At 39.4% G+C, this 18,676-nt stretch overlaps 1 protein-coding gene across 1 annotated transcript in view; it reads left to right on the top strand.

Moving 5' to 3' along the window:
* Positions 1 to 18,676, top strand: part of LOC128999160 (carboxypeptidase D-like) — an 87,042-nt gene that overhangs the window by 9,506 nt on the left and 58,860 nt on the right. Inside the window, exons 3-5 of the mRNA XM_054425538.1 lie at positions 4,730 to 4,905; positions 5,749 to 5,910; positions 7,171 to 7,315. Coding sequence (XP_054281513.1) covers positions 4,730 to 4,905; positions 5,749 to 5,910; positions 7,171 to 7,315 — 483 coding nt within the window. The remainder of the gene's footprint in view (positions 1 to 4,729; positions 4,906 to 5,748; positions 5,911 to 7,170; positions 7,316 to 18,676) is intronic.

Genomic DNA, 18,676 nt, shown 5'->3' with positions numbered 1-18,676 from the left:
TTCGAATTGCAGAGGCTTACGGTAACGCAGTTCGAATTGTAGAGGTTGACTTCGAATTGTGGAGGTAACACTTCGAATTACGGCAATAAATTCGAATTGTAGAGGCTTGAGTACGTGCAAATTCGAATTATAGAGGCTGCCTAAAGCATAAAAATCACTTCGAATTATCGGTATATTATTTTTCGAATTTTAGAAGTTTTCTGAGGGGAACAGACAAAAGTTTCTAATAATAGAGGTTTTCGAATTATCGAGGTTCGAATTAGCGAGGTTCTACTGTATGATGACTACAGCTGTTTCATGCTTTTCAAAAATAGCACATCTTCAGGTCCAGAATGTCTTGCTAATCCCTCATGTAGAGTTTGTCAAAAATATAAACAAATAAATAAATGGCACACACATACGGATATGACACACACGAAAATACATTTAATAAACTGGTCGACCAGACGCTGATTCACGAGACACGGCGCCGGTGGAAGGTAAGTCGCGACTGTCACGTGTCGGCAGCGTTGACCCCTACCCCTGTGTTATCCTTATCTCGCTCTTTTCTTGTCTGCTTACTGGTGATATGGATGGCGGTGTTATAAATAATGTTGGATTTGAATGACAATTTCTCGTTCAGGATGTTTTGTGGTTGACTTTTTGGTGCTTTATAAATTTCGAATTCTTCAACAGTGTCCATGTAATGCCCTTTGTTGCAAAAATGTAATACTTCTAAGTTATTATGTATGTTGGTGTAATTGTGGTTGGAGGATATAAGATAGTTTGCGTAGGCTGATTTTGAGTTTTTCTTCAGTATGTGTTCTTTAAACCTAGTGGAAAACGATCTTGCTGTCTGACCTATATAAAAATTAGGACAATCATCACATATCAATTTGTAAATTCCAGTTTTATTAATTTTATCAGAATCTGGTCTAGTTCTCTCAGTGATTATGTTTGAAAGTTTGTTCTTTGTTTTGAAAGATACTACGACATCTCTTTTTGCAAGTTCGTTTGTTAAGGTGTGGTTTAACACAACACCATAATCTGCACTGATGTATCTTTTGTTGCCTCGTGGTTGGTTCTTGGTTTTATTCTGTTGTTTATTAATCAGTTTATCGATTAGGGAACTGTTGTAACCATTGGCGACTGCGATGTGTTTTAAGACATTTACTTCATCGGTATAATCAGTTGGGCTCAATGGGATGGAGAGTAGGCGGTGTACAAAACTATTATAAGCAGCGATTTTATGGTTATGCGGATGGTGTGATTGTGAATGAATAGTCTGGTCCGTGGTCGTTGGTTTTCTATAGATTTTGAACTGTAATTGGCTATTGTTTCTCGTTATAGTGACATCCAGGAAGTTGATTGATTTTGTATTTTCTATTTCGAGGGTGAATTGTAGGTTCTTATGTATTCTATTTAGGTATGCGTGGAGTAAATTGAGTTGCCTGCCGTTACCATTAAATAATACAAGAGTATCATCTACATACCTGCTGTAGTGGATTATTCTGTGTTTGTGTCGGTTTGAATCAGACCAAAGATGTTTGTTTTCTATGTTATTTAAGAATAATTCTGAATACGGTGTTGTGCCAAAATATGTTTCTGTAAAAATCTCTAATACATCTACCGCTGCCAGAAAGGCCAAACAGGTTGCTGTGAAAACTTGGATTAAAAGTGAAATAAAATCTCTATACGCTAAAAAAAGCATGACCAATAAATTACTACTAGGAAAACATCTCTTACTCTTAAATAGCCTACATCCTTCCCAACAGAATGATGTATTTTTCTCAAATAGAAACTCAAATCCAAAATAAGGTACAAATCAAAAAGAAAACACAATCGAAAAAATTCGACGCTTTAGTAAAGGCACAGATAAAAATTGAAACAATCACATGCAACCATAAGTTCCATCCTAGAGTTGTCAACAAAACAAATATACAATTTTCAGACCAAGAAATGTCACTACTAAATAAAGGACTAAACTTTAACTTCCCAAACGATAGAAAAAACAGTTTGATCTCTGAATTATTAAATGCAGAAACTACCGTTAAGTGTTTAAAAAACAATATCGAACGTGATACTGCTAGAGCTATGATATCCAACAAAATCCATAAGTTAATGAACAACCCCAAACCTAGAATCAAATATTTGTCAAAATACAAATCCTTGAAACAAATTGCTCAAAGTATTAGGAACAAGTTACAACAGAATAATGCTGTTATCGCAAAAGCAGATAAGGGAATCTCCACGGTCATAATAGACAAAGGCGATTACGTCAGCAAGGTCCAGAACTTCATTGAGACCAACAATGTTGTAACTTTACACAAAGACCCAACCCCATCTTTCTCCAAAGAAATCAATCAAATAATTTTGTCATGCAAGAACCTTTTAACACCTGAACAGGTGTGAAAATAAGAAATATCAGGTGTGAAGATATAAGAAATGTTAAAGTAACTAACCCCAGAGCCCCTCAGTTAAGAGGACTGCCCAAAATTCACAAGCCCAATATTCCAATTAGACCTCTGGTAAACTTCACACCTGCTCCGACTTATAAAATCGCCAAAAAACTAGACACAATTATTAGGAATGAGATAAAATTGGAAAACAATCACCGCGTAAGAAACACAGTTGACCTAGTGAACAAACTATCAGACGCAAAGCTCAAAGACTCCTATATTTTAGCTTCATTTGACGTCGTGAATTTATTCACGAAAGTTCCCGTGGATGAAACAATAGCCTTGCTTAAAGATAATTTGGACAAAAATTCATCACTTTCAACAGAAGCTAAGCATGAACTTATACCTCTAACTCAAACCGTTCTAAAACAAAATTATTTTGAATTTGAAAACAAGTTTTACATCCAAAATGAAGGACTGACCATGGGATCACCTCTTTCGAGCATTCCATCAGAATTATTCTTAAATAACGTAGAAAACAAACATCTTTGGTCTGATTCAAACCGACACAAACACAGAATAATCCACTACAGCAGGTATGTAGATGATACTCTTGTATTATTTAATGGTAACGGCAGGCAACTCAATTTACTCCACGCATACCTAAATAGAATACATAAGAACCTACAATTCACCCTCGAAATAGAAAATACAAAATCAATCAACTTCCTGGATGTCACTATAACGAGAAACAATAGCCAATTACAGTTCAAAATCTATAGAAAACCAACGACCACGGACCAGACTATTCATTCACAATCACACCATCCGCATAACCATAAAATCGCTGCTTATAATAGTTTTGTACACCGCCTACTCTCCATCCCATTGAGCCCAACTGATTATACCGATGAAGTAAATGTCTTAAAACACATCGCAGTCGCCAATGGTTACAACAGTTCCCTAATCGATAAACTGATTAATAAACAACAGAATAAAACCAAGAACCAACCACGAGGCAACAAAAGATACATCAGTGCAGATTATGGTGTTGTGTTAAACCACACCTTAACAAACGAACTTGCAAAAAGAGATGTCGTAGTATCTTTCAAAACAAAGAACAAACTTTCAAACATAATCACTGAGAGAACTAGACCAGATTCTGATAAAATTAATAAAACTGGAAATTACAAATTGATATGTGATGATTGTCCTAATTTTTATATAGGTCAGACAGCAAGATCGTTTTCCACTAGGTTTAAAGAACACATACCGAAGAAAAACTCAAAATCAGCCTACGCAAACCATCTTATATCCTCCAACCACAATTACACCATCATACATAATAACTTAGAAGTATTACATTTTTGCAACAAAGGGCATTACATGGACACTGTTGAAGAATTCGAAATTTATAAAGCACCAAAAAGTCAACCACAAAACATCCTGAACGAGAAATTGTCATTCAAATCCAACATTATTTATAACACCGCCATCCATATCACCAGTAAGCAGACAAGAAAAGAGCGAGATAAGGATAACACAGGGGTAGGGGTCAACGCTGCCGACACGTGACAGTCGCGACTTACCTTCCACCGGCGCCGTGTCTTGTGAATCAGCGTCTGGTCGACCAGTTTATTAAATGTATTTTCGTGTGTGTCATATCCGTATGTGTGTCCCGTTTATTTATTTGTTTATATTTTTGACGAACTCTACATGAGGGATTAGCAAGACATTCTGGACCTGAAGATGTGCTGTTTTTGAAAAGCATGAAACAGCTGTAGTCATCATACTACTAAACTGATCGTTTTGACAGAAAACAGGTAATTTAAACCTATATTAGTTAATAATTAGGGTTGCTGGAATTAGGCTGATGCACCATTGACTCCAGGGCTAAATACAATAGCCATTCCATTTATGTGAACCAAATATAGGTCTACCATTGAGTTTGGATACTGCCATTATTAGACTTTTCATTTACGTGAAATAGACACCATTGACTTAGGATACTGCAAGTAGACAATTACGGTGATTTACGTGAACCAAATATACCATTGACATTGGATACTGCAAGTATATATATCTCATTTACGAGAAAAAGGTGTAGCATTGACTTGAGAAAAGTATTGGATTAATTCGCTAGCTCCGATCAATATTGCAAGCAGACAACTACATTGTACACCTAGTGTAAATTTCTTTTTATGACTTGGCCAGTATTAACAAAAATTTTATAACACTTTTAAACATATTATTTAACTTGTTTTGGTGCTAATTCAAGCCTATGTATATTTTGCCCAATAGGTATACTATTACTTGAGGATTGTCTTTAAGTTTTCTCTTGTATTTTATAGGAAAGGTCAAGGTGACGGGTGTTGTCACGAAAGTAAATCTCCTGATGATCCTCTTTTCAAAAAGCTCGCCTTGGTATATGCGGATTTGAATCCTGAAATGCATGCTGGCAATGCCTGCAAACCAGATAACTTTAGTCAAGGGATTACCAACGGGGCATTTTGGTATGAAGTGAAAGGTAAATATTTGAGAATAGTTCAGAACTTTATTGTAATAATTTTGGATTTGTTCCTAAGAAATTATGGTTAGTAGAAGTCATTTTTGGTTGAGAATCAGCCTTTGTTCTTAATGTCTAACTAAGCTCATGATGACAGTTGTGTAAACACCCACACATATTATATGTCACAAGTGTTTAAAACACACAGACTTGTCACTCTTTGTTGATCTGATAACAGTTGGACTCCTGTTATCTTCACACAAATTGGATAGTTCGTTTGTCTAAACATTTTATATTACTGTGTTGAATAAAGTAGTAAAAAATGTGAAATGTTTGACAATAGAATACAGATGAATTGAAGATTGTGATGAATTGCAAATTACAACAGAGTTCCTTATATCCAACCACCTCCGGACCTAGTTTAGACTAAAGCCTATATAATGGTTTGGCGGAACACACTGATCAACTATGAAAAAGACAGTTCAACCCTATTTAACATTATAGAATTTAATAATTTTCTTTCTAGGTGGCATTTATATGAAAATACAGTAAAAACTATTTTAGTAAAGCTACGAGACCCTATCGATGTTTTCAAATCCTTTAGGCATTCTAGTAAGTGACTCTAACGAACCAGAGCACTAGTGTACATGGTAATGGAGGGTTGATTATTTCCCCAGCTGTTAGGCATTCAAGTTTAAAACCTACCGTTTTTTGATGGATTTTGTTCATTTAATGGTACTATTTATCGTATCAATGTTTTAATTTCACGCAATAAATTCTGATTAACTGAAGCAGATTAATGTGAGTTATGTTAAATATTTTTATGAATTTGGATAGAAAACTGAAATAAATATTTCATGTTAGGTGGAATGCAAGATTTTAATTACGTAAGAGGAAACTGCATGGAAGTAACATTCGAGCTAAGTTGTTGTAAATTTCCGAATGCAACAGATCTCCCTACCTATTGGCACCGCAACAAGGAATCGTTGATTTCATTCATCGAGGCAGCACGTTGGGGAGTAAAAGGTAAGCTTAAAGATAAAGATAAAAATTAGAATTGTTATGCTACATTATTATACCTACGGCAAATTTTTTAAGTAGCCGTTACAGTTCTTAGAATTGAAAAGTTTCTCACAACAGTATTGTTTACTTTTATAACAGCATAGTTTTACTCATAACAACACGGGTTACGTACCAATGAGGTTCAAGGATTGAGAGAGAAGAAGTAAAATTGTAATGATTCGAACTTCAACTAATCAGCTGTGCGGGCCATTTTAATTGTTGAGTGGTGTAATTAGTGTTTGGTACAATGTTTCGTTGCATCACTGTCAGTAACAATGAGAGGTTATAAACGAAAACATAACCTCTCTTAGAAGTTATGAGTAGTGAGTTTCAGTAATTAAAACACTGACGTAGCTAAAGTAGTGTACGCAACTCGCGTAAATAGTGTTAACAACACTCGTAGAAGTTTTTAAGGCACATTTTTCTCACTTAACTTTTCTTTTCGTGTCATTAACGCTATCTTAACACAATCATTGTGTAAACTACTATTCTTTGCTCTATTTAAACACACTTGTATTATCTATCTTTATTCAAACCTGTGCCTTGACCCATTCTTTCACTGCATCTTTCAGTTCATCATGACAGGGTCCAGTCACTTTGTCATATGCTAGAAGAAATTGTAGTCACTAAGAGCTAAATCTGGGCTGTAAGACAGATGGTGGAATATGTCCTAATGAAACTTTCCCAGGTAGTCTTTAGTTATCAAAGTTGTGCAAGGTCACATCACAGAGTTAGTTTTGTATTGCCCATTTTACTGATGAACCCATCATATTAAGCTGCTCCTTCGCTAATCATGTTTAGTCTATTATCCACCGAAATTCTGATGGATGTGTGGCCGAAACATTTTTTACAATTTAAGCTTATAACAGCTTGTATGTTAACATTTGGCGGAAATCATTATGGTGTCACACATTTTGAAACGCTGTAAAACTTTTGGTTTACAAAATAAAATATTGCTTGATTTTCTCTTTATATCAGGGCTGGGCACCAACTGACCTGTAAGAATGTACAAGAACGGCCGTACTATCCTAACTACTGACGCGCAGTAAACAGAGACTACTTTCCTAATTGGCCTCTTATAATGGATTCATGACTCATGATTCTTCATACATTAAATCCAACCCTATTCAACAAGTGTTTTGCTCTTTTTATTAGACCTACTATACACTACTGTATTTATACAGTCCTTTTTTAATTGATAATTACTGTAATGAATGTTTTAAGGTTATGTTACGTTTAATGAAGAATTCATTCCACACGCCGAGGTTCAAGTTAAAGGGATCGACCATAATGTTACCTCTAACCATGATGGGGGGTATTGGAGACTGCTGATGCCTGGGGATTACGAAATCCGTGCTGCAGCCAAAGGGTAAGCCTAATCAAATCAAATCAGAAATTAACCATACTGTTTATTTTTAACTTAGAATGCAATAGATAAGTCAGAGTTTCGGAATTGCCATTTTAATATTGTTATTTAAACACAACATAGGTACCTATTATCACTGTAACGCTCCTTTCACACTATACGTTTTCGCTCGTACGAGTGTTAATCGTGCGGGCAGACGGTCGCGGGTCTGTTGCTTTCACACTATACGATTTGTAATCGTACGAGTAATAAATCGAAACCCCTTACTCCACCAGTACAGAGTGCATTGATACTTCAGTGGAAAGTTTTGTGGAGTATGAATCGGGAGCAAATTATTGCTGCGCTAATTATTTACAGACGCAGGAAAAGAAATAAACGAGGCCGTCTGCACTGGGTACATCCCATAAATGTAAAACGTGAGGAAGTGGGTGTGTTTAATACATTATTCGAAGATTTGAGGAACGATGAAGCCAAATTTTTTTTAACTATTTTCGTATGTCGAAAGAATCGTTCGACGAATTGCAAAATCTGGGTTCAATGCGAAGCACACTTCTTCCCAGGCTTTTCTTGTAGCAATTCTATCTTTGTAAGCGTCCAATGTTTTGTCCCATAAAACAACTTTTGATTCAACAAGTGAAATCAAAACTTCAGGGTCCTTTGCATCCATTTGAACTATATTAAGACAACTGAATAATACTATACAGTGCGCACAGGTAATTAAACTCAATAACCAAACAATTAAACTGAAAAACTAAATAAAAACTATATAGCAAAAACGCTGCAAACTGCACTCGGGGAGGGCTCCCGCACGACTAACAACCGTGTAGTGTGAAAAGGGCCATATGGTCACATGGTCCACTAGCAGTAGACACGACTATTACTCGTGCGGGAGTCGGACACCAACCGTGTGCACCTACGGTCGCTACGCGGGTGAAAATCGTACACGGTTTGTAATCGTATAATGTGAAAGGGGCCATAAGCTCCAATGCGATACAACAAATACGACTAATAACCGTGCGAGCGAAAACGTATAGTGTGAAAGGAGCGTAACACTGTAAAAACCCGTGCTCGAATTGTAAATAAATTCAAGAAAAAAATAGTAGACTAATTAAGTGTGGAAATAACAAAACCATAAATGGAGACAAATTATTAGCAATAGCCCCTTATAAAGCTTAGTTTTTAACCCTTTGTCATTCTGTACAGTAGACTCCCTCTAGTTCGGCCACCTCGGGACCGGACCACTGGCCGAACTACAAAACGGCCGGACTAACCGGATTTAGTGCATTTTACATAACCAAAATACAAATTATAGTATTGCGCAATCGTGATATGTTAAGTCAATAACCTTGGTTCAGTAAAAAAAAACTGAAACGTTTAAAATCACGCTTACTCAATCAAAACAAAAATTACACAACACTGTACGTACAGCAATAAATCACGTAAAGAACAGAACAATAGAAAGTCTAGTACTGCAAGCTACCGTAGTTAGTATAGGCTACTACTAAATGTTGTTTCAGAACATAAGAATGTTGATAAAAACATTAGACAGTTCATAAAACAGCATAAAATTATAGTACTTATTCTTAAAGATAATAAGTACAGTCGTAAAATATGATAAAGATAATAATGGATGACGTAAAACACCGCTTATTCTTTCTTCTTTGTTCTTCTATTCTTTCTTTGCCTCTTTGGTTTCTCTTCATCCACACATTCAACAAGTTGCCATAGTTACTAATCACCCAATCACAAACTGTTGTGAGATAGCAAGCAAGTGCACAGCAGAAATCAGTTTGTGTGAGCAGATGACTGTCAGTGCAAGGGGATAGCTTGACCTTGAAGCTAACGATGGCTATTTCTTTGTTTTGCTTTAATTTATTTTTGTCAAATAAACCGTGGTGTTTCAAAAACAATAATGGGGGAACCTACTGCATAAAAAAGTGGTCCGAAATATTTAATTATACACTGCATTTCAACATATTAGACCGAAGAAAAATTATTTATAAAAAATGTTCTTGGTATTTTTGAGGTTATATAACATAGTTTTAAATATGTATTATCTGTAATATGCAACAATTCACCCATAGAAGCACCCGTAAACTAAACTGACATGAATTGTTTACTTCTATGGCCGGAAACTAAACATTCAAGTTCAATCCTGTCGAAGGTCATTCGCCCGTGACATATGACTTGTCCCCCTGAGACCGGGCCGGACCATCCGGCGGCCGATCCAACCGAAGCCGAACTAGAGGGAGTCTACTGTACTTTGATGGAACCATCCCATTATTCTGAGTAATTTTATTTCAGAGTACTTTTAATCCCAAGTAATTATAATTTCAAGCTCTCATAATCCATACATCCACATTTCAAACAACCAGTTTTTATAGATTAACTAAACTGAGTTTCCATGAATCCGAGTGAATCAGAGACAGTCTGTGCTACAAGCGATGGGCCACCCACCTTGTTATATTGCCAAGGTCTATATTGGCTAACCACAGTGCCGCCTTGTGCTGTCTGTGTGTGTGTGTGTGTGTGTGTGTGTGTGAGATGTTTTTAGAAAGGACTGTATAACTCAAAATTCCTTCATCCAGAAATATTTCAGGGTGTCCGGGACCGGAAAAATCGGGAATTATACGGGAATATTATGAGGCCAGGAATGCGGGATAATTAATTTGTGTAAAAAGCAAAATCACCATGTTACGAAGACGACAGGAGGCTACGAACGCCATTTTCTCGAAGCCTTCCACCAGAACAGGACCAGGATTCGGGCTACTACATTAGAGCTCAGTTTCCGAACGACTATGCGACGTGTGAATACAACAACTCTAAACACTAGTGGTCTAGTCTAATGTCTCGGATGTCTCCTACGCTCTTTTAGATTGACAACTCAGAAAAGCAATTTTGTTTTTCAGTTCTTATTGTTTATTGATGTCCAATACTTCTGGGATTTAGAGGTGATTTTAAATATTTTAGATGTTAATAACCAACACAATAATGTATGATTTGTATTTTGTCAAGGTATCTATACTTATTTTTATATAAGTTGGAAGTGACAAAACCTCAAAAGCGATTTAGACGTACATACTCTTTACATAATTTCACCGTTTCATCCGTTGAAAAAAAATGTATCTATTCTCAATTAATTAATCAATTTTGTAGGTCTAGTGTATGAATGTAATGTAATAATTGTTCATGAATCCTAGACTCTATGAAGTATAAAGGTGTTTTTGCCGGTGGTGTGATAACCGACGGAAGGTCTTATATCGCTTGAACTGTAGCGTTTGTCCTAACTGTGCTCGTTCAATATGAACCGTATGTCCAATATCAGAAGGGTGAATATCGCATGTTACTTGCTCTGACAAGATAGCGAAAGAGAATGAGAGAATATGTTTTGTTTTCAGACTAGGACGTCATTAGAGCCTACTGTAGGTAAATTATTTTACAAAACACAAAAATGTTGGTTATTGTTTACAGCAAAAATGAAACGAATTTGAGTTCCCCTACTTCCTTAGTGTAGACCACCTTAGTAATAATTGCATGACTCGTGTGATTCCTACATTTTATGTGCAATATTAATTCACTTAATTTAAGTATTCTTAATGATTTTAATCAATTAGGCATACTCTTAAAACCCCACCAATCTTAAATTCACTTAGTATAAAAATTCCGACTAAAGTAAATACCCCCGCCGCAGCAAACCTGCAGACTAAGCGAATTTCCATTTCACTGATTTGATTTACACTGAAATGTCTACTTAAAAATATAACATTTATTCCCTATTTAAATAGAATTAGTTTAACAAGTACTTAGGTTTGCTGCATCAGGGAGGGTAAAACTGTTTTTTTTTTTTTTTGTAAGATGTTAATAGTTAGTAAGAAATAAAAACATTTTCCAAATTTGATCAAAATATGTTCATAAACAAGCAAACTACAACAGTTTACTTATTCTCCATAAGAATAACATGGGAATTTTAAATTTACAATTTTTTGGAATTTTCTCCGTAACCATTAGGCGCATAATAACACTTCAATATACTAAATTATTTGTTTTTTAAGCACTACAAAATGGTTTGGAAAGAAATTGCGAAATTTTATTTTTTTTTTGGGTCAAAAATGGGAAAAACCTATTTTTACCCCATAAAACCCCCCGTTCCCATGGTCCGATCATGCTGGATCACGAACTCGTTCGAATAAACGTAGGTTTACACGTTTGTACCAAATTTCATCAAAATCGGATCATTTTTGCTCGAGTTATCGTGCTAACGGACACAGATATATATATATAAATATATATATATATATGAATTTGAACGAATGGTGTTTTTGGCCTCTAGGGACCTCAAAACAAACAAAAAAAAATCGGTCCCGCGTCCAGGTCTTACCATGAGTACTACGGTAATAGCTTATTCCCTATATGGGAAATTCGCTAATATTCCCTATATGGGAAATTCGCTAAAACTGTGCGACGATACTTTCTGCACTGGAAAAAAAAATATTAAAAGTGCAGTCGTCGCAACCGTTTGCCGGGGATAGCTCAGCCTACGATGGCTGGGTAAAGTTCCAGGGTCTGCGATAAGGTCAGGGAAACCACTAGGCCAAAAGCCGGGTCTAACCGGTATAGGACTGGCTCATACACGGGCACTGTGAACAAGTCAAAAACAAGTCACCAAAACAAACGTGCAATAATCACTACCAGGCCTACGCCGATTCTCCACTCTCCTAGGGGGTCGTTGCTGACTACGCAACTCGGGCTTCGTCCTAACTATCCAATAGTTAAGCCCAGAGTGCCTAAAACACGGTGAGTTACACGACGACTTGCTAATAAAAACCACAACGCGTGTTATCACCAGGCGGGGTCTACTAGGCCACTATAATCCAATACACAACTCTAATGCCCAAGCTAAGAATCAAACAGTTCACTCAATAAAAATACCAGATAACAATACAAGTGCACTATAGGTAGAGTGACTACAACACCAGTAGCTGGTCTCAATAAATACCAAGCCAAACAAGCAAAACTAAATGGCAATGGCACTATTAAAATATTGAGCTACTTAGTAGCAGATAAATAAATATTAAATACTCCAAACACTATAGATAAATATATTATCTGATAGCCGGTACTCCGCTATCCAAGCTACCAAGATAACGTGTTGGACTACCAAACAAGCTGTTCAGGTTAAATTAAAATAATCAAATGAATAAACAATAACAACCCTACTACTGCTACTGCTACTACCAACTTTATGTTACTTAGCTGGGCTTCTGTTAATCGGCTAATAATATTAGCTACTAGCCTACTGGCCACGTGTTTCCAACTACGCACGCTAAATCGTGCAGCTTAGGTTTGTCGGGCCTCAGAGTTATATTAATAATATAACTAACTCTAGGTACAACGCAAAATAATATCTACTACAGTCAATTAAATTATATTATTTGCGCTCTAGCACCTGCCCAGAACCGTCAGGAATACACTTTAATATTATTCCTGACTAATATAAATCCTAACTACTGACAGGCTTTGACCAGCACGGTTACAACTCTAACTCTCTAACTCTCTTAAACCAAAATATAATAAAACGTCGTCCACTCACCACAAGTGGGTTACTGACTCACTACCCAACTTGAATGCCGACACTCACTCCTTGAGCACCAATATCACACGACACCGTACACTTCTCTGTACCACCCACGTACGCCGTCCGTCTCCACTGGACACCAACACTGCCTTCTTCACTGTACGGGATCCACCACTAGAATGTCCTTCTCGGCTATCCAGTAGTCCCGGGATACCCAAGCTTATCCGAACTGATAAGCCGGGTCAAAGGGCGCTAGCCAGGTTCGCCGCCGCCGCTTGCTTACCTCAACAATCGGTGCGCGGCCACATAGCAAATAATTACCCCCCTAGGAAAAATAACTCGTTACACCCCCCACTTACATCGGGATGAAAAAAAAGAAAACGGCGAAAAGAAAAAAAATCTTCGAACTCCGGCCAAAACAAAATACTCCAACCTCTAACCCAATGGTGAATCCTACACCACAGGTCTCAAACTTAAAACAAATAAAACATCTTCTACTTGCCACTACCAGCCAACAAGGTGCTGACTGATTTAGCATCAGGAACCAGACGGGGATTTCCATTGCAAGGGCCTTCGGGGTCTTCGTCACCAATTTTGACACTGTCTATGCGGCCACCTTGGCCAGAACAGTCATCACCCACGCCCATTCTTATCACCTCCGTCACGACCGTCACAAGTCCGAGATGTCGTATGACATCCATACCCAAAATCATATCCGTGGTAAGAGTGGGAACGTACAAGGCGTCTCCAACCCACCGTCTTCCCGCAGCCTCCCCTGCCAATCGGAACGAATACTCGGCCCTAGACCGTGACCCATCTGCCATCCTTAGAGGAGAGGGTTTCTTAAAAGGTTCTACCCCCTGACATTGAAGATGATCGGCGACTTCGCGCCCAACCAGGTTAACTACGGACCCAGTGTCCAATAACGCCTTAAAAACGCTGCCCATCAGCACAACTTCAACAAAGGGCCTTGTCTCCGAAATCAGCCGGTTTTCGTCTACTCCACCAACCAGGCTGTTTAGTTTTCCGAGCCACTCGGACCACTCTTCTGAGGTCGTTCGTTTTGGGTGGCCTTGCCCAGTTGACCTCCTGATGTCTGAGCTGGCCTGCCGTTTCCCGCCCGACATCCACACTGACTCACCGTCAAACCAGGTTTGCCACACCCAAAACAGGAGACGGTCCTTGGTTTACCACATTCTCGGGCAAAGTGACCAATCTCCTGGCACCTAAAACATTTCACCGTCCCCTTTGGACCCTCAGGCGCTCTAGCAGCTGTCACGGGCCGTTGACCGTGGACCCGATCCGACTTCGAAGCCACCCGCCCAAGCGACTCAGCTTCCGGAGATGGTCTCTCGAAACTCCGCTTCTCGACTGCGGCAGTTTCGGCGCGCTTCTCCACCTTCTTTTTGGGCGTGTAGGCGGTTTCCAAAACCAGCGCTACGTTCGGAGAAGGAGGAGGTCGGAAGGCTGCCTTCTCGCGCATATAAGCCTCATAATCTTCGGCCAACTCAACCATATCGGCCAGGTTCCTGAAGTCACGCCGGCGTACCATAAGTTTGTATTCCGGACGCATGTTGCTGTAGATTAAGTCTAATCTACCATGCTCCGACAACGTACCGCTACGCCTAAGCAAGGTACTTATGGCAACAACGTAGTCCCGGAAGTGCTCGCCTTCACCCTGTGTCCTTTTTCGGATCTCCTCATCCAAATTCCTCTGATAACCAGGCGGAAGGAACTGGATCTCAAATTGATGCCGAAAAGCGTCGAATGAATACAGGAGCTCCTTGCAATTCCTGTACCATAGAAGCGCTGAGCCTTGCAACAGCTCCGGCAGCGCTCTGAGCAGGTCCTCTGATGATATAGAGTAGGACACCATCAGCTCTTCTAGGCGCTCTAGGAACGACACAGGGTCTCTACGTCCATCAAACCTTAAACCCCACTTCCGTACCGTGTTGCATACTTTGGAGCAATCCTTTGGCTCCACCCTGCTGGCCTCATTTGAGAGCATATCCGAGCCCCGTGGCAGCCCCAAGCTAGAAGGCCGGGCTGGTCTCTCAGAACTATCATTGGGCCGCTGCCATCCCTCGGGTCTACTAGGTAACCCAAAGGTAGGCATTGGAGCAGCCACAACAGGGGACGTAGGGTTGGCGGGTCTTCCGAACCCATAGCCGACCTCATTACTCGGCGAGCCCCTCGCCTGTCGCACCACCAATGCAAGTTGTTCTCGAAGAGTCCGGGTATCAGTCTCCAAAGACAACCCAAGAATCTCTCTGACCGCCTCTAACTCCCTGCTAAGTTGGTTAGATTCCGTAATACCCAGTACCTGAGGTACGGTTCTCTGGGGGTCAGGAAGCTCCACAGTTGTAGTAGCGGGCGGTAAATATGTCGGTGCAGCAGCCCCAGCTGTACACAGCCTATCATCGCTGTACCGACGGGCATTCCGCTGCTTCCAAAACGACGAGAATCGCTGCCGTAATTCCGCAGAAGTACCAGTGGTCACCAAACCATACTGGTCCATCGTTCTCATGAGCTCCCCTTTCGAGAGGTCATAGATCCAACCCACGCGACTGTCCCGGGGCTGCGACCCCAAGGACATAGTCGCTGGCACGGAATAGGTCAGAGACGTTGTCACCGTCGTAGCCACTACCGAAGAAATTGTCGGCCAAACGGGCGAAGACGCCGGCCACAATGACGATGTCGTCATCACCGACAGTTCGGAGCTAACCCCAGAACTAGTCGTAGCAATAGCGGACGTAATAGGCGTACCGCCCAGCACGGACGTCGTACTCGTAGTCACAACCATATTTAAAATTCAAATACCACGACTAATCCGCAAAAATAAGAGCGAAACAAATTAAAATATATTTAACACCGTTATAATAAATCAAACCAATTATAGGTGTGAAAATCAAACCACAAATACACAATAAGGGTTCTCACTCAAATAATATTCAATAATAAAGCTCAATTAATTAGCAAAATAATAAATCAAACCAATTATAGGTGTGAAAGTCAAACCACAAATACACAATAAGGGTTCTCACTCAAATAATATTCAACACTAAGGCTCAATTAATTAGCAAAATAATATTTACCAACTAATATCTATGTATACAACCACTAAATAAATTAGGGTTCACAACACACCACGCTGTAACAGAAAACAGGTTAGGCCTACCCAACCGACTATAAAATCACAGCAGGTCCGCCTAAAACTCTGCTCCACAGCTCAGGTCCGCAGCCAATCTGCACAAGTCCGCAGCAAATCTGCACAAATAAAATTATTTTGTTCGGGCGCCGTTAATACGTCAGCAACTCAGCACCACTGCCAACCTCAGTCCCTGTTCGCAGGCGCCATCTTGCGACGCGATTTTCTGCACTGGAAAAATAAATATTAAAAGTGCAGTCGCAATCGCAACCGTTTGCCGGGATAGCTCAGCCTACAATGGCTGGGTAAAATTCCAGGGTCTGCGATAAGGTCAGGGAAACCACTAGGCCAAAAGCCGGGTCTAACCGGTATAGGACTGGCTCATACACGGGCACTGTGAACAAGTCAAAAACAAGTCACCACAACAAACGTGCAATAATCACTACCAGGCCTACGCCGATTCTCCACACTCCTAGGGGGTCGTTGCTGACTACGCAACTCGGGCTTCGTCCTAACTATCCAATAGTTAAGCCCAGAGTGCCTAAAACACGGTGAGTTACACGACGACTTGCTAATAAAAACCACAACGCGTGTTATCACCAGGCGGGGTCTACTAGGCCACTATAATCCAATACACAACTCTAATGCCCAAGCTAAGAATCAAACAGTTCACTCAATAAAAATACCAGATAACAATACAAGTGCACTATAGGTAGAGTGACTACAACACCAGTAGCTGGTCTCAATAAATACCAAGCCAAACAAGCAAAACTAAATGGCAATGGCACTATTAAAATATTGAGCTACTTAGTAGCAGATAAATAAATATTAAATACTCCAAACACTATAGATAAATATACAGGGTGTTTTTTTAAAAACTTGCATCTTTATTTATGTAAAAACCGCAATAGATAGAAATATGCAATTTTCGGGAATCATCTATTGACGTAGGGGGCCCAATTGTTTTGAATTCTACATTACATTCACATTCCCCCCCCTTTCCCCCCTGCCCCCAACTTAATTTTTTTAAATAGCAAGGTACCCCTTGTGACATATCAAATGAAAGAGCATGAAAAAAGAAAATGTTTGATGAAAAAAAATTGAAAATCGGTTCATAAATTTGCGAGATATTTCCCCCTCCCCCTCCCCGGAACTTTATTTTTTTTAATAGCAAGATACCCCTTGTGACATATCAAATGAAAGAGCATGAAAAAAGAAAATGTTTGGTGAAATTTATTTTTCATTTGATATGTCACAAGGGCGGGTACCTCGCTATTAAAAAACAAGTTATGGGTAGGGGAAAAGGGGGGGGGATTATCTCACAAATTCATGAGCCGATTTTAATTTTGTTTTCACCAAAAATTTTCTTTTTTCATGCTCTTTCATTTGATATGTCACAAGGGGTACCTTGCTATTAAAAAAAAATTAAGTTCCGGGGAGGGGGAGGGGGAAATATCTCGCAAATTTGTGAACCGATTTTCAATTTTTTTTCATCAAACATTTTCTTTTTTTATGCTCCTTTATTTGATATATCACAAGGGGTACCTTGCTATTTAAAAAAATTAAGTTGGGGGCAGGGGGGGAAAGGGGGGGGAATGTGAATGTAACGTAGAATTCAAAACAATTGGGCCCCCTACGTCAATAGATGATTCCCGCAAACTGCATATTTCTATCTATTGCGGTTTTTACATAAATAAAGATGCAAGTTTTAAAAAAAACACCCTGTATTATCTGATAGCCGGTACTCCGCTATCCAAGCTACCAAGATAACGTGTTGGACTACCAAACAAGCTGTTCAGGTTAAATTAAAATAATCAAATGAATAAACAATAACAACCCTACTACTGCTACTGCTACTACCAACTTTATGTTACTTAGCTGGGCTTCTGTTAATCGGCTAATAATATTAGCTACTAGCCTACTGGCCACGTGTTTCCAACTACGCACGCTAAATCGTGCAGCTTAGGTTTGTCGGGCCTCAGAGTTATATTAATAATATAACTAACTCTAGGTACAACGCAAAATAATATCTACTACAGTCAATTAAATTATATTATTTGCGCTCTAGCACCTGCCCAGAACCGTCAGGAATACACTTTAATATTATTCCTGACTAATATAAATCCTAACTACTGACAGGCTTTGACCAGCACGGTTACAACTCTAACTCTCTAACTCTCTTAAACCAAAATATAATAAAACGTCGTCCACTCACCACAAGTGGGTTACTGACTCACTACCCAACTTGAATGCCGACACTCACTCCTTGAGCACCAATATCACACGACACCGTACACTTCTCTGTACCACCCACGTACGCCGTCCGTCTCCACCGGACACCAACACTGCCTTCTTCACTGTACGGGATCCACCACTAGAATGTCCTTCTCGGCTATCCAGTAGTCCCGGGATACCCAAGCTTATCCGAACTGATAAGCCGGGTCAAAGGGCGCTAGCCAGGTTCGCCGCCGCCGCTTGCTTACCTCAACAATCGGTGCGCGGCCACATAGCAAATAATTACCCCCCTAGGAAAAATAACTCGTTACACCTGATGCGACACAAGGGTGAGGGATGGGGGGCATTGACCTTGATCCAGCTCTTCTATTTTTAGCGCAGTTGAACAATAGGCAAACATTTGGCA

The sequence above is a fragment of the Macrosteles quadrilineatus genome, unplaced genomic scaffold (genome assembly GCF_028750875.1).
Source record: "Macrosteles quadrilineatus isolate MER2022 unplaced genomic scaffold, UCM_ALF_1.0 Scaffold_7__1_contigs__length_78375512, whole genome shotgun sequence".
In the NCBI taxonomy this organism is placed as follows: domain Eukaryota; kingdom Metazoa; phylum Arthropoda; class Insecta; order Hemiptera; family Cicadellidae; genus Macrosteles; species Macrosteles quadrilineatus.
The sequence above is the reverse complement of the archived record's forward strand: the minus strand, read 5'-3'. Positions and strand labels throughout refer to the sequence as shown.